General features: G+C 46.6%; 1 protein-coding gene across 5 annotated transcripts in view; it reads right to left on the minus strand.

Moving 5' to 3' along the window:
* Positions 1 to 14885, minus strand: part of RAB11FIP5 (RAB11 family interacting protein 5) — a 45660-nt gene that overhangs the window by 13701 nt on the left and 17074 nt on the right. For all 5 annotated transcript variants that reach the window (XM_072126396.1, XM_072126399.1, XM_072126397.1 and 2 more), the window contains exons 3-4: positions 10548 to 11002; positions 6396 to 7029 (exon numbers count right to left, since the gene is read on the minus strand). In XM_072126396.1, the coding sequence (XP_071982497.1) occupies positions 6396 to 7029; positions 10548 to 11002 (1089 nt within the window). The remainder of the gene's footprint in view (positions 1 to 6395; positions 7030 to 10547; positions 11003 to 14885) is intronic.

A 14885-nucleotide genomic window follows, 5' to 3' on the forward strand; every position in this document is an offset into this window, starting at 1 on the left:
GTCCTATCGTTAGAGATATAGTGGACTGAACGGTCTAGGTGTGATCTAGGTCTGATACTATTATAGTTATTGCCACTGCCTGCCTAAGATTCTGCCACACGGCTGATTAAAATTTTCCAAACATTAGCCCCCCGACATGTTTCAACAGTAGAACTGGCTTCATCAGGGGTTTGGGCTAAATGCTGATGACAGTCACAGCCCCACCCTCATGCACCAAGGAGCTATTTAAAATTCAATAGCTCTCTAAAAATACAATTTAATGGGAAACAAGAAAATTCTTCCCAGGATGTCCATGTACTACACAGAAAACCCATTCATAACGTCACACTCATACAAGACATATGAGCCACAAGGGGGCTTGTTTTTTGCAAGGAGAGTTGTAATTTTTAGATACAGTCACTAAATAATTTGTTTTCATCACTGCTCTAGGGGGACTTTCATCATTGCTCTAGGCCTGTTGACATATACAGGCAGGCGGATGCATAGTTTTTGCCTCTGTCCGGCGTTGTGTTGTAGTACTGTGGAAAAAGCAGGATACATAGACTGAGCAAGCGGTGTCTTTACGTCCTGCCGAGTGATGTGCATGCTCAGAGGAGGCCAGGGAAGTCTATCCACTGAGCACAAGCATCATTCAGCCGGAGGAAGGGAAGTGACATCACTGGGGAACCACCCGAAACATCGGCATCAGCCAATCACTTCCTGTTGTCGATGTTCACTCCTCCTCCTGCACTCAGAGCGAAGGCGGCAACAGAGCGATGTATCCACTCTATAAGCCTACACTACAAACATACAGAGGGACACGTCAGGAATCCCCCAGGTATAGCCTTACAACGTATGACAAAAGTTGGGATTTTTGTACTTGCCGTAAAATTTGTTTCTTGGTGCTACATTGGGGGACACAAGTCAATTTGTATAGACCCGGCCACTAGGAGGTAGCAACTAGGTAGAAAAAAACATATCCTGAACCTGGGAAAAACACGGGAAGTGCCCAGAAACATCAAGCAGAGGGCGTGCCCCCCCCCCCCCAATTGGGGGACTGTACCATGGGATGTCCCTGAGCAGTCCCCTAAGGGAGGTGAAGATGACGCCATGCGAACAGTTGCCTGCACCCCAGGCTGGCACTGGCAGAGGTTAGGGAATGAATTTCAACTTAGAAAGGTAAGGACAGAGGCCCAGGTGGAAGTCTTTAACACCCGGACAGTTGGAGCCCGATACTGAATGGTCCAGGTGGCTCCAAACACCTGGATCGTATGAGCAGTGACCGAAAAGGTAGGAGTATGACCACGGGCTGTGTAGACTTCCCCAACAGATGACCGTACCTTCCTGGAAAGGGTGGTCTTGGAAGCAGCTAAGCCGTTATGTGGAAACTCAGGGATCAAGGACAAGAAATCTGAGTCGGAAGGGCCCGGTGACAGCCATGGATTAGATAAGTTCAGGTGTCCAGGACCACAACAAGCTTATGAAGAGAAATATTCCACAGATGCGATGGAGATAAAAAGCGGACCCCACCTTCAGAAGAATGGTAGCAAAACGATGTCCCTAGGAAGCACCAGGAAGTGAGAACGAGAAGAAAAAAAGAGTGGACAGCTCTAAAATTATGCATAAGAATGTTACTGAGAATCTTGAAGGCAACCTTCTAAGAGTAAGAAGACCTCTCACTGGGGTTCGAATAGAGGCGATTGAAAGGCCTCCAGAACTAAGTTCAGGTTCAATGGCTCAAGTGTGTTCCGAAGTGCACCTGCCCCGAAACGAAAAGCAAATGTTTCCTGGAACAGAACGGACAGAGCAGAGAATTTGCCCTTAAGAAAGGCAAGACTATGGTCCTGGTCCAGCCCCGACTGTAGGAGCCTAGGAGTGGAACAGATTGGAGGGTGGAACGCTCTACACAAGCAAAAGCAAGCCTTGCAAATTTGGTGGGGAACCTTGAAAGACTGAGGCTTACAAGCCTTAATTATCATCTTAATGACCAAAGTCGAGAAACCTTTGAATTTTATCACTGTTTCAACAGTTACGCCGTCAAAGGCAGTAAAGTTAACTTGGTGGATAGTGGACCTTGGTAAAGGAGTTCAGGACGAAACAGAAGATATTAGGCTGGATCCGCCTTGATTTGTGTACTAAACCCTGTGTAGCCAATCTTGGGTCAAGAGGATGGAACTCCCTCTACCTTTACCCGCTTAAGGACTTGGGGAAGGAAAGGAAGCTGGGGTAATGAAGCCAGAACTGCGTCCAGGAGACAACCAGGCCACCACTGCCGAGATGGTAGGAACATTTACCTCAGCCCACCTTAGGAAACAAGATGCTTCTGGAAAGGCTGTCCAGCTTCTGGCATCTTCTTGATGGCTTAGATGGGCCAAGGCATTGTAGATTTGCACTTGCATTGGGTGGTTCCTGAGAAGGGAGGTCCAGGGATTGACCCTCAGTTTCAAGATGTCGATTGGTAGCAAGGGCTCCGCAGGGGACCAGGTTCCGTGCGTTGCCCGATTCTGGAGCACTGCTCCCCATATGGAAAGGCTGGCACTCGTGGTTACCACCTCCCAATGAAGGGGTAGGAAGGACTTTCCCAAGCGAATCGCTGCAGTTAAGAGCCTTGGGAACAGAGCGGAGGAGGAGGATCGGATGGTCCTAGGACAGGATATCTATAGATGAGTGTGCATTGAGCTTATGGTACAGCTGGAAGGCAGACACAATCCTTCCCAAGACTAGAGTGCAAGAGAGTACAGGGCATGGGGCAACCTGATGCAATAGTGATAAACCGACCTGCAGGGAGCGGATCTTCTTCTCTTTGAGAAACAAACACTCACCGTGATCCAGAGTAGAGGACCAAGCCCAGAAGCCCAGGAATTGCCAGTGCTGTGTTAGAAGAAGCAGGGACTTCTCATTGATCAGCCATCACCGGAGTGTGTCTGGAGTGATCTGCAGGCCGGACATGGTGTCCTAGCAAGAGGTGGCCTTCACCAACAGGTCGTCCAGATACAGAGTCACCGCACCGCCTCCCCCTCCCCCCCCGACACGAAGGAGCACCATGGGGCCATGGCCAAACCTAAGGGTAGGGCCACAAATTTAAAATGGCCAGAACCCACCACAAAGTGGAAGGAACGTTAGTGAGACTCCAGGGACAAATACCAATCTGAAGATTCCATCCGCAACTGTCCGATCCAGGGGAAGTGGAGATCCACAATGGATCGGAGGGGTCCATCCTTCTTGGCTAAAAACTGATCACCACAAGGTCTGTGGTGACCATAGTGAATGTGTATGTGTATAGTTTTTATTATTTTACTCCAAGTAACAAGGGAGACTTGAGTACAAGTCAATTTAAGTTTTTTGGGAGGCAAGGAAAAAAACATGGAAATAGAAAAAAAATATAGATATTTAGTTTTTTTACATTTCTTATCAGTCACGTCGGCCTCCCTGAGTTTCAGCGGTCGTGGACTTTTGTATTTTCAGGGACAAAAATGTTTAAAATGCACAAAATTTGTAGGTTTCATGGTATTTGGAATACGTAGAAATATTTTAACATCTCAAAAATATGTAAATGGAACAGTAAAAAAAAAAGGGATTTTCAGTATTTATAATTTTTGCTTCATTTTCTACTGCTCAGATTTCACACCAAATAACTGGTATAATTAATTCCCCAGGTTATAACTGGGTTTTTATACCTGCAGGTTTGTTTTTATGAGACGTGTTACATTTCTATTTTTTTTTTTTGCACCCCATTAAAATGTTACTTTCCAACATCTTATTTTATGGTATTATTAGCATTCTCGTGTGTGATGCTGCCGTTTGAGCCAATTATGTTATTGTATAATTATACAGTATAATATAATGATATGATAAAGTAATAGATCACTGGAATATCTAATATGTGCAGGATTACTGTGAGTTCCTACGAGGCCTCTAGCGCATGTGCAGTGCTCCTGATGAAGCCTAATATGCAATTTCTATGAGGTCTCTAGCGCATGCACAGTGCACCTGATGAAGCCTAATATTATGCCATTTCTATGAGGTCTCTAGCGCATGCGCAGTGCTCCTGATGAAGCCTAATATAATGCAAGTCCATATGAGGCCTCTAGCGCATGTGCGGTGCACCTGATGAAGCCTAATATTATGCAATTTCTATGAGATCTCTAGCGCATGCGCAGTGCTCCTGATGAAGCCTAATATAATGCAAGTCTCTATGAGGCCTCTAGAGCATGTGCAGTGCACCTGATGAAGCCTAATATAATGCAAGTCCATATGAGGCCTCTAGAGCATGTGCAGTGCACCTGATGAAGCCTAATATTATGCAATTTCTATGACGTCTCTAGCGCATCCACCTGATGAAGCCCAATATTCCGCAAGTTCCTATGAGGTCTCTAGCGCATGCGCAGTGCTCCTGCTGAAGCCTAATATTATGCAAGTCCCTATGAGGCCTCTAGCGCATGTGCAGTGCTCCTGATGAAGCCTAATATTATGCAAGTCCCTATGAGGCCTCTAGCGCATGTGCAGTGCACCTGATGAAGCCTAATATTATGCAATTTCTATGAGGTCTCTAGCGCATGTGCAGTGCTCCTGATGAAGCTTATTGTGATGAGAGTTCCTATGCGGCTTGTAGTGCATGCACAGAGCACATGATGAAGCCAATGGTGATATGAGTTCCAATGAGGCTTCTGGCGCATGCGCAGTACACCTGGTAAGGCACTCCCCTGCCCATACTCTGGATATTGGGTGAAGTAGGGTATATATTCCATGCCTTCACCCTTCACCAGGAGCAATGCGCATTTGCCGATCGGAACCAACTTTACCAGGACCCTGGCACCTCTCTTTCTTGCTCTACGTGGCGACACCGTGTGGAGTTGAGCCAAATGGTTTTTAGCCGCAGATGTATAAAAGCATGCTGCCCGATTAGTGGTACCAAACACCTTCACGGGGTCCTGTTCCCTTTCTAATACCATCTCTTACAGCAGATACAGTTACTCCCCATTCCATTATTACCATTATTGATCCCAAAATCAATGTCGCTACAAACTGGGGACCTGCACCACCTGCCATCGATTGTTAAAGGGATAGATTACAGGGCGGCCACCCACAGGAGGCAGTAAAGAGTCAGAGATAATTTGCATACTTTGTCCCAGTAGGTATTCAATACCAAAGAGGAAAGCCCCTTTAATTGTAATTTTATTTACTTTATTTTTGGTGGCCTGGCACCCGTCATAATCCACATAGTCACGTTTCATTTGTAGAGATCTCTCCATGAAGCTCCACTTCTATCTCCTGGTGTGGGTTACTAGAGCCACCCCTTTAAGATACAACCTACCACAGAAACACTGTGGGATCCTAAGACACATAAATATTCGGTGATCTCTGATGCGGTGAATCCTGCTGACTCCAGTACAGGCCGGCAGAGTCATGTCCCGCAGCCTCGTATCCCCCCCCCCCCGGATTAGGAGCGCTGAGCGGAGGACATCCATGTAATGATCTCCAGTTATGTAGAATCAATGTGCTGACATTTGTGAGGTTACTAAGGCGTATAAACGGTTAATGAGCTGGAAAATGGGATTGTGTCCTACGGAAGAGGAGGCGAGACATAAAGGGGAAGCGTCAGAGGAGCCGCCACCATCATCACTGCTGAACCCCGGGGTAATGCCGACCACAGGGGCAGGATCAGGACAAAAACGCCAAAAATACAACCCTGAGAAGTCGTCATCAGATCACAGGCTATTCACAGGGGACGCAACCTTAAAGGGGTTGTCTCAGCTGAAAAACACCCCTTTACATTCAAGTTATTAGGGTGCAAGAACAACATGCCGGGAAGGGGGGTCCTACTCTAGACCACCCCACCACAAGCCAGCAAGTCATATGCATAGTCAGTCTCACAGGAAACTCCCCCATTTACAGAATTCATATCCATGGTTTCATGGCTGCCTTTAAAGGGATTGCCAAAGGGGTTACCACTATAATCAGTGGGGTCTGAACTGTGGCCAGAGAACTCTGATCCCCAAAGATGGGACAGGCACAAACTTTCCTATCCCTGGATCTCCCATACACATCCTCGACCAGTCACTCCAATAATTGGGATATTGTGAAACTCCTCCTCTTAGGATAAGGGTGGGTGGGCTCCCAATTATCAGGTCCCTACTGATAAATTGCTACTTAATGTTTCAGGTTGTAGGGAAGGTCCATGATCAGGCCCATCCCACCGATCTCCAGAAGAGAAGGTCTGAGATGCTTCCACACTGAAGCTTTAGGTACAACTACAGCACCATACCCCCAGAGTCTAGAAGATACACACGGCTCCACCCATTTGTCCAAGGAAACAGCATCTGCCCATCACCACGTTCTTGGTCTCATTCTCACTCATCTATAGACAGTGAATATGGTAACAACAGATAGGAATATCAGAAATCAGAACTACCCACCTTGGTTTTTGTTGAGTTTCCTTAATGTCTTTGGAACCAAACCAGGATCCGACCTTCCCCCGCTCCTCCGAACTTGGCGGGACAAGAGGCTTTGGCTCAGCAGTAGGTTCATTCTTCCCAGTTCCTTGATGAAGACCAGCCTTCGGCTTCTCGTCTTTCGCCTTCCTTTCTAGACTTTTGTTCTTGGGCAGATCCTCGGTAAACACCATAGGGCTCGTGATCTGCACAGGTTTGGTCTCCGCTCTCACTGGGTCCATCGTTGGCTTTGGTTGTGGAGTTTGTATCCAGGAGGTATTTGTCTCCTCCACAGGAGGACCCAATGGTTTATGCTCTGGTTTCTCCGAGCTATGGCTTGGTCCTCTCATTACTTCCGTCACTTCCTCTCCTTTCTTTACAATATTTTGAAATGACCTGGATGCAGGAGAAGCTTTCTCCAGAGAAGGGGTTGGCTTTGGAGCAGGCACTTCTGTGTAGACATGGCTTCCATTGATGCAGACAGAAGACTTGGAGATGGGGCTACCCTTTGGCTTTAGGTTCTGCACCGACTTTGGTTCAGGGAACAACTTCAGCTGACTGACTTCGTCGCTGAACGCTCTCTTGTGGGTCATCCTGGGCGAAGCTTCATGGTCTGTAGCTAAGAAAATATAAGGCACCAGGACGTTTATAACATTGACTGCCACCATCATAACAACATTTCCCAATTCTACATCCACCAATACACAGATTATACAAAGATTATCAGACCTACAAGATGAATGCTCGTCCTCCACCTGAACCTTGACATTTCTACTAGCTCTACTTTAGAGGAGACCTCAATTCCCTAAAAAAGGAGGTAGGTAGCCCAGGAAGCACAAATCTCCTTCACTTTATAGGGTGTCGGTCATGTCCAAAATGCCTTTGAGGCGATCATACTGCGGTGTAGGGGCAGAAAGATATCATTGTGGCCACAAGCTGCATAAGCAATGCCAAGATATTCATCTTAATTTACATATGGAAGTGCAATGGGGGAGGAGCACACGTTCCAGCTTTGGCTGCAGATGACCGATGCAGGAATAGCCAAATAAGCAAAAAGCTGGAACCTAATTAATCCCGCCCCAAATGCACTAGAAGGCCGATTTTCACATCCAGTGGTTTAGGTCATAAAGGTAGGTGTAATTATTCTGCCCTTTATAGCAATATTTTTGATCTTGGAGGTAACTGTGATATAGTGGAATAAAACTAATCTATAAATAAAGGTCTTTACTCAGTCAGGTGTCAAAATTATTCATTAGGTGTCAGTTACATCTGTTTGTCTTGTAAGGGTGTAAAAAAAAAAAACAAAAAAAAACATGTAGTTTCAATTACTGCATTTAGAGGGCAGCAGAGAGCCAACAGGAGATCACAGCCTCGGGTATCGGATACCACGACTAGTCGTCGCTCTCCACGGCTCTGATCAGGACAGATAGAAACGCTCCGAGGACATGGAGACAGATGTACAATATGGAGGCTTTGTGGATGATAAAAATCTGATCAATAAGGCAAAAAAGAGGAACTGGATTACTAAACCTGCTCATTCTCGTCCCTCTGTGTGTTTCAGTCCAAGAATGTGAAGCTGCGCTCATAAATCATCAGGCAGATACCAGCTCAGTGCATTAGTAACCAGATTTTGTTATGGACACATGATCTAGATATTGATCAGTAGTCTCAGTGTATTAGTAATCAGATTTTGCTATGGACATATGGTATGGCCAGTACCAGTAGGCTTGGTGCATTAGTAATCAGATTTTGCTAAGGACACATTGTGGGTCATTTACTAAGGGCCCGACTCGCGTTTTCCCGACGTGTTACCCGAATATTTCCGATTTGCGCCGATTGTACCTGAATTGCCCTGGGATTTTGGCGCACGCGATCGGATTGTGGCGCATCGGCGCTGGCATGCACGCGACGGAAATCGGGGGCGTGGCCGAACGAAAACCCGACGTATTCGGAAAAACCGCCGCATTTAAAAACCGAAAATGTGTCGCTTGGGAAGCGCTTACCTTCACCTGGTCCAGCTCGGTGTATTCCGGCGCGTTCAGATGATTTTCAGCGCAACAGCGCCACCTGGTGGACGGCGGAGGAACTACCTTCATAAATCCCGTCCGGACCCGAATCCTGTTCAGAGAACGCGCCGCTGGATCGCGAATGGGCCGGGTAAGTAAATCTGCCCCATTGTATGGCCAGTACCAGTAGGCTTGGTGCATTAGTAATCAGATTTTGCTAAGGACACATTGTATGGCCAGTACCAGTAGGCTCGGTGCATTAGTAATCAGATTTTGCTATGGACATACGGTATGGCCAGTACCAGTAGGCTTGGTGTATTAGTAATCAGATTTTGCTAAGGACACATTGTATGGCCAGTACCAGTAGGCTCGGTGCATTAGTAATCAGATTTTACTATGGACACATGATCTAGATATTGATCAGTAGTCTCAGTGTATTAGTAATCAGATTTTGCTATGGACACATGGTATGGCCAGTACCAAGTAGGTTCGGTGTATTAGTTAACAGATTTTGCTATGGACATATGGTATGGCCAGTACCAGTAGGCTTGGCGCATTAGTAATCAGATTTTGCTAAGGACACATTGGGGGTCATTTACTAAGGGCCCGACTCGCGTTTTCCCGACGTGTTACCCGAATATTTCCGATTTGCGCCGATTGTACCTGAATTGCCCTGGGATTTTGGCGCACGCGATCGGATTGTGGCGCATCGGCGCTGGCATGCACGCAACGGAAATCGGGGGGCGTGGCCGAACGAAAACCCGACGTATTCGGAAAAACCGCCGCATTTAAAAACCGAAAATGTGTCGCTTGGGAAGCGCTTACCTTCACCTGGTCCAGCTCGGTGTATTCCGGCGCGTTCAGATGATTTTCAGCGCAACAGCGCCACCTGGTGGACGGCGGAGGAACTACCTTCATAAATCCCGTCCGGACCCGAATCCTGTTCAGAGAACGCGCCGCTGGATCGCGAATGGGCCGGGTAAGTAAATCTGCCCCATTGTATGGCCAGTACCAGTAGGCTTGGTGCATTAGTAATCAGATTTTGCTAAGGACACATTGTATGGCCAGTACCAGTAGGCTCGGTGCATTAGTAATCAGATTTTGCTATGGACATACGGTATGGCCAGTACCAGTAGGCTTGGTGTATTAGTAATCAGATTTTGCTAAGGACACATTGTATGGCCAGTACCAGTAGGCTCGGTGCATTAGTAATCAGATTTTACTATGGACATATGGTATGGCCAGTACCAGTAGGCTCGGTGCATTAGTAATCAGATTTTGCTATGGACATACGGTATGGCCAGTACCAGTAGGCTTGGTGCATTAGTAATCAGATTTTGCTAAGGACACATTGTATGGCCAGTACCAGTAGGCTCGGTGCATTAGTAATCAGATTTTGCTATGGACATACGGTATGGCCAGTACCAGTAGGCTTGGTGCATTAGTAATCAGATTTTGCTGGTGGACGGCGGAGGAACTACCTTCATAAATCCCGTCCGGACCCGAATCCTGTTCAGAGAACGCGCCGCTGGATCGCGAATGGGCCGGGTAAGTAAATCTGCCCCATTGTATGGCCAGTACCAGTAGGCTTGGTGCATTAGTAATCAGATTTTGCTAAGGACACATTGTATGGCCAGTACCAGTAGGCTCGGTGCATTAGTAATCAGATTTTGCTATGGACATATGGTATGGCCAGTACCAGTAGGCTCGGTGCATTAGTAATCAGATTTTGCTATGGACATACGGTATGGCCAGTACCAGTAGGCTTGGTGCATTAGTAATCAGATTTTACTATGGACATATGGTATGAGCCAGTACCAGTAGGCTCGGTGCATTAGTAATCAGATTTTGCTGTGGACACATGGTATGGCCAGTACCAGTAGGCTTGGTGCATTAGTAATCAGATTTTGCTATGGACATATGGTATGGCCAGTACCAGTAGGCTTGGTGCATTAGTAATCAGATTTTGCTAAAGACACATTGTATGGCCAGTACCAGTAGGCTCGGTGCATTAGTAATCAGATTTTGCTATGAACACATTGTATAGGCATTTACCAGTAGGCTCGGTGCATTAGTAATCAGATTTAGCTATGGACACGTTTTATGGGTATTGTATTGTATAGGCATTTACCAGTAGGCTCGGTGGAGAGGCTGCTGTTTCGAGCGGCAGGTTTCTTGATGACATCTGGAAGAACTATGGAGATTCCAGCACTGGTGGGAACAGTGGCACTCGTTGACGAGATGGTGCTATCTGACCCCAGGGAAGTATTGGACCGGGTCAGGGAGCTTTTCCTTAGACGACCCTTAAAGAAAGCAGCAGCCTTGGACTTTGGCTTCTTCTCGTCCTCATCGTCACTGTCCAGGCGGCCGATGTTGCTCGGCACGATGGCAGAGGACGACTCCATTTGGGAGAGTTTCTTGACTTTTAGCTTATCCTTCAGCTTCCCAAAAGGAGTCTTGGGTTTGTCTTTGATGGAAAGGTCAAACATACTGGCGGTCAGATTGTTCCTGGTGAACTGGATGGACACCTGGATCTCCCCACGCTCCTTCTCTTTTTTCCCTGGCTTTGAACGCAGCTTATACCATCTGGAATGAAATGGAAGCCAAGGACAAGTTAGTAGTGGAAGGAGGTCTAGCCTGACTATCCGGCACTATATTGAATTGTACTCCATTGTGTTTCGGTTCCGCACATTTTGTATGAACTTGTGGTCATTAAAAAGAATCCTATTTATATCCCGAGATGTGAAACTTTTACAAGCCTCATACTTCTCATAGCTGAGGATTTGTTACAGTTTTATCAAGACATATGTGAGCCAAATATTCCAAATGGACTCCCAGGGGGAGATTTACCAAGACTTCCAAATAGTTATCCTGTATACCACACAGCAGTACCTGGAGGAGGAGATAGTATATACTATACACCACACAGCAGTACCTGGAGGAGGCTATAGTATATACTATACACCACACAGCAGTACCTGGAGGAGGCTACAGTATATACTATACACCACACAGCAGTACCTGGAGGAGGCTATAGTATATACTATACACCACACAGCAGTACCTGGAGGAGGATACAGTATATACTATACACCACACAGCAGTACCTGGAGGAGGCTATAGTATATACTATACACCACACAGCAGTACCTGGAGGAGTAGATAGTATATACTATACACCACACAGCAGTACCTGGAGGAGGATACAGTATATACTATACACCACACAGCAGTACCTGGAGGAGGCTATAGTATATACTATACACCACAAAGCAGTACCTGGAGGAGGGTATAGTATATACTATACACCACACAGCAGTACCTGGAGGAGGATATAGTATATACTATACACCACACAGCAGTACCTGGAGGAGGCTATAGTATATACTATACACCACACAGCAGTACCTGGAGGAGGAGATAGTATATACTATACACCACACAGCAGTACCTGGGGGAGGCTATAGTATATACTATACACCACACAGCAGTACCTGGAGGAGGATATAGTATATACTATACACCACACAGCAGTACCTGGAGGAGGGTATAGTATATATTATACACCACACAGCAGTACCTGGAGGAGGAGATAGTATATACTATACACCACACAGCAGTACCTGGGGGAGGCTATAGTATATACTATACACCACACAGCAGTACCTGGAGGAGGATATAGTATATACTATACACCACACAGCAGTACCTGGAGGAGGGTATAGTATATATTATACACCACACAGCAGTACCTGGAGGAGGATATAGTATATACTGTACACCACACAGCAGTACCTGGAGGAGGAGATAGTATATACTATACACCACACAGCAGTACCTGGAGGAGGAGATAGTATATACTATACACCACACAGCAGTACCTGGAGGAGGGTATAGTATATACTATACACCACACAGCAGTACCTGGAGAATATAGTATATACTATACACCACAAAGCAGTACCTGGATGAGGAGATAGTATATACTATACACCACACAGCAGTACCTGGAGGAGGATATAGTATATACTATACACCACACAGCAGTACCTGGAGGAGGCTATAGTATATACTATACACCACACAGCAGTACCTGGAGGAGGCTATAGTATATACTATACACCACACAGCAGTACCTGGGGGAGGCTATAGTATATACTATACACCACAAAGCAGTACCTGGAGGAGGCTATAGTATATACTATACACCACACAGCAGTACCTGGAGGAGGCTATAGTATATACTATACACCACACAGCAGTACCTGGAGGAGGCTATAGTATATACTATACACCACACAGCAGTACCTGGGGGGAGGCTATAGTATATACTATACACCACAAAGCAGTACCTGGAGGAGGGTATAGTATATCCTATACACCACACAGCAGTACCTGGGGGAGGCTATAGTATATACTATACACCACACAGCAGTACCTGGAGGAGGATATAGTATATACTATACACCACACAGCAGTACCTGGAGGAGGATATAGTATATACTATACACCACACAGCAGTACCTGGAGGAGGATATAGTATATACTATACACCACACAGCAGTACCTGGAGGAGGGTATAGTATATACTATACACCACACAGCAGTACCTGGAGGAGGCTATAGTATATACTATACACCACACAGCAGTACCTGGAGGAGGAGATAGTATATACTATACACCACACAGCAGTACCTGGGGGAGGAGATAGTATATACTATACACCACACAGCAGTACCTGGAGGAGGAGATAGTATATACTATACACCACACAGCAGTACCTGGGGGAGGAGATAGTATATACTATACACCACACAGCAGTACCTGGAGGAGGAGATAGTATATACTATACACCACACAGCAGTACCTGGGGGAGGATATAGTATATACTATACACCACACAGCAGTACCTGGAGGAGGATATAGTATATACTATACACCACACAGCAGTACCTGGAGGAGGAGATAGTATATACTATACACCACACAGCAGTACCTGGAGGAGGATACAGTATATACTATACACCACACAGCAGTACCTGGAGGAGGATATAGTATATACTCTGGAGTTATATAACACATCTGAAGCATTTGGAGCCAGATCAGATCCGGTCGGATTATTCCCATATTTTGGGAACTCCTATGTTTACTTCTCTATGAAAGGCTTTAAAGCCGGAGCCAAGACAAGCAGAACATCTCCTGGTAAACAGCGGCTCGTATTAACCCCGGATTAGGCTTACGGCTGCTCCGCCATCTACTTCTATGGGGCAGCACTATAATGCCCCTTCCACCACTTATTACCCCTATCTCTGGGGGCACATCACTGCTGGCCGACACTTCTGGGCTCTGGATGAACAATAGTTAATGTGCTGGTTCTCTTCTTGATGACAGATGGGTCACACACAGTTACAACCACAAGCGCTGACTGCACAGGAGATAACGCAACCGCTGCAGCTGCAGAGTATTGCCGAGTCAGCTCTGCAGCGGGAGCGATAACACGGAGGGGAGGGGGCAGCTACAAGGTTATATCTACCCCCAGACCACAACCTACTAACCACACGGCTCAGAGCTCAGTACCATCACCATCCTAAGATCAGCGCCATATCTGGCTAGATATTGTCCCTGAAGAGCCGCAGGCTGTTACTATGAGAGTAGCAGGACAAGTGCGTTCTCACACTGCTGTGCAATCAGCTCTCTGCAAAAATTTGCTCCATCGCCCCTCTCCTCTGCTCTGTGTAAAAGTTGCAGCAGGCTTCTGGTTGAATAATATAGATGTCGCTGAGAGCAGAGTGGAGCAGTTCAATGCAGAGAGTACAGAGCACAGAAGTGTGAGGACACGCCCCCAAGTGCATTTGGAAAAACTACAATCCTGGAATATAAATCCATATAGCACAGTCCTGCTGCTACTATCCACATACACAAAGGTCCGATTCCACATGTCTCCTGAGACAATACTAAACACTGGCTGCACAGAGCATATTAATCTATAGAGCCTGAAACACAACTGTTCATCCATGACCATGTGTGTCACCAGCTCATCCTCTATGGTCAGGCTCCATCCATTACCATGTGTGTCACCAGCTCATCCTCTATGGTCAGGCTCCATCCATTACCATGTGTGTCACCAGCTCATCCTCTATGGTGAGGCCCCATCCATGACCATGTGTGTCACCAGCTCATCCTCTATGGTCAGGCCCCATCCATGACCATGTGTGTCACCAGCTTATCCTCTATGGTCAGGCCCCATCCATGACCATCTGTGTCACCAGCTCATCCTCTATGGTCAGGCCCCATCCATGACCATGTGTGTCACCAGCTCATCCTCTATGGTCAGGCCCCATCCATGACCATGTGTGTCACCAGCTCATCCTCTATGGTCAGGCCCCATCCATGACCATCTGTGTCACCAGCTCATCCTCTATGGTCAGGCCCCATCCATGACCATCTGTGTCACCAGCTCATCCTCTA

The sequence above is a fragment of the Engystomops pustulosus genome, chromosome 1, assembly GCF_040894005.1.
Source record: "Engystomops pustulosus chromosome 1, aEngPut4.maternal, whole genome shotgun sequence".
Classification (NCBI taxonomy): Eukaryota; Metazoa; Chordata; class Amphibia; order Anura; family Leptodactylidae; genus Engystomops; species Engystomops pustulosus.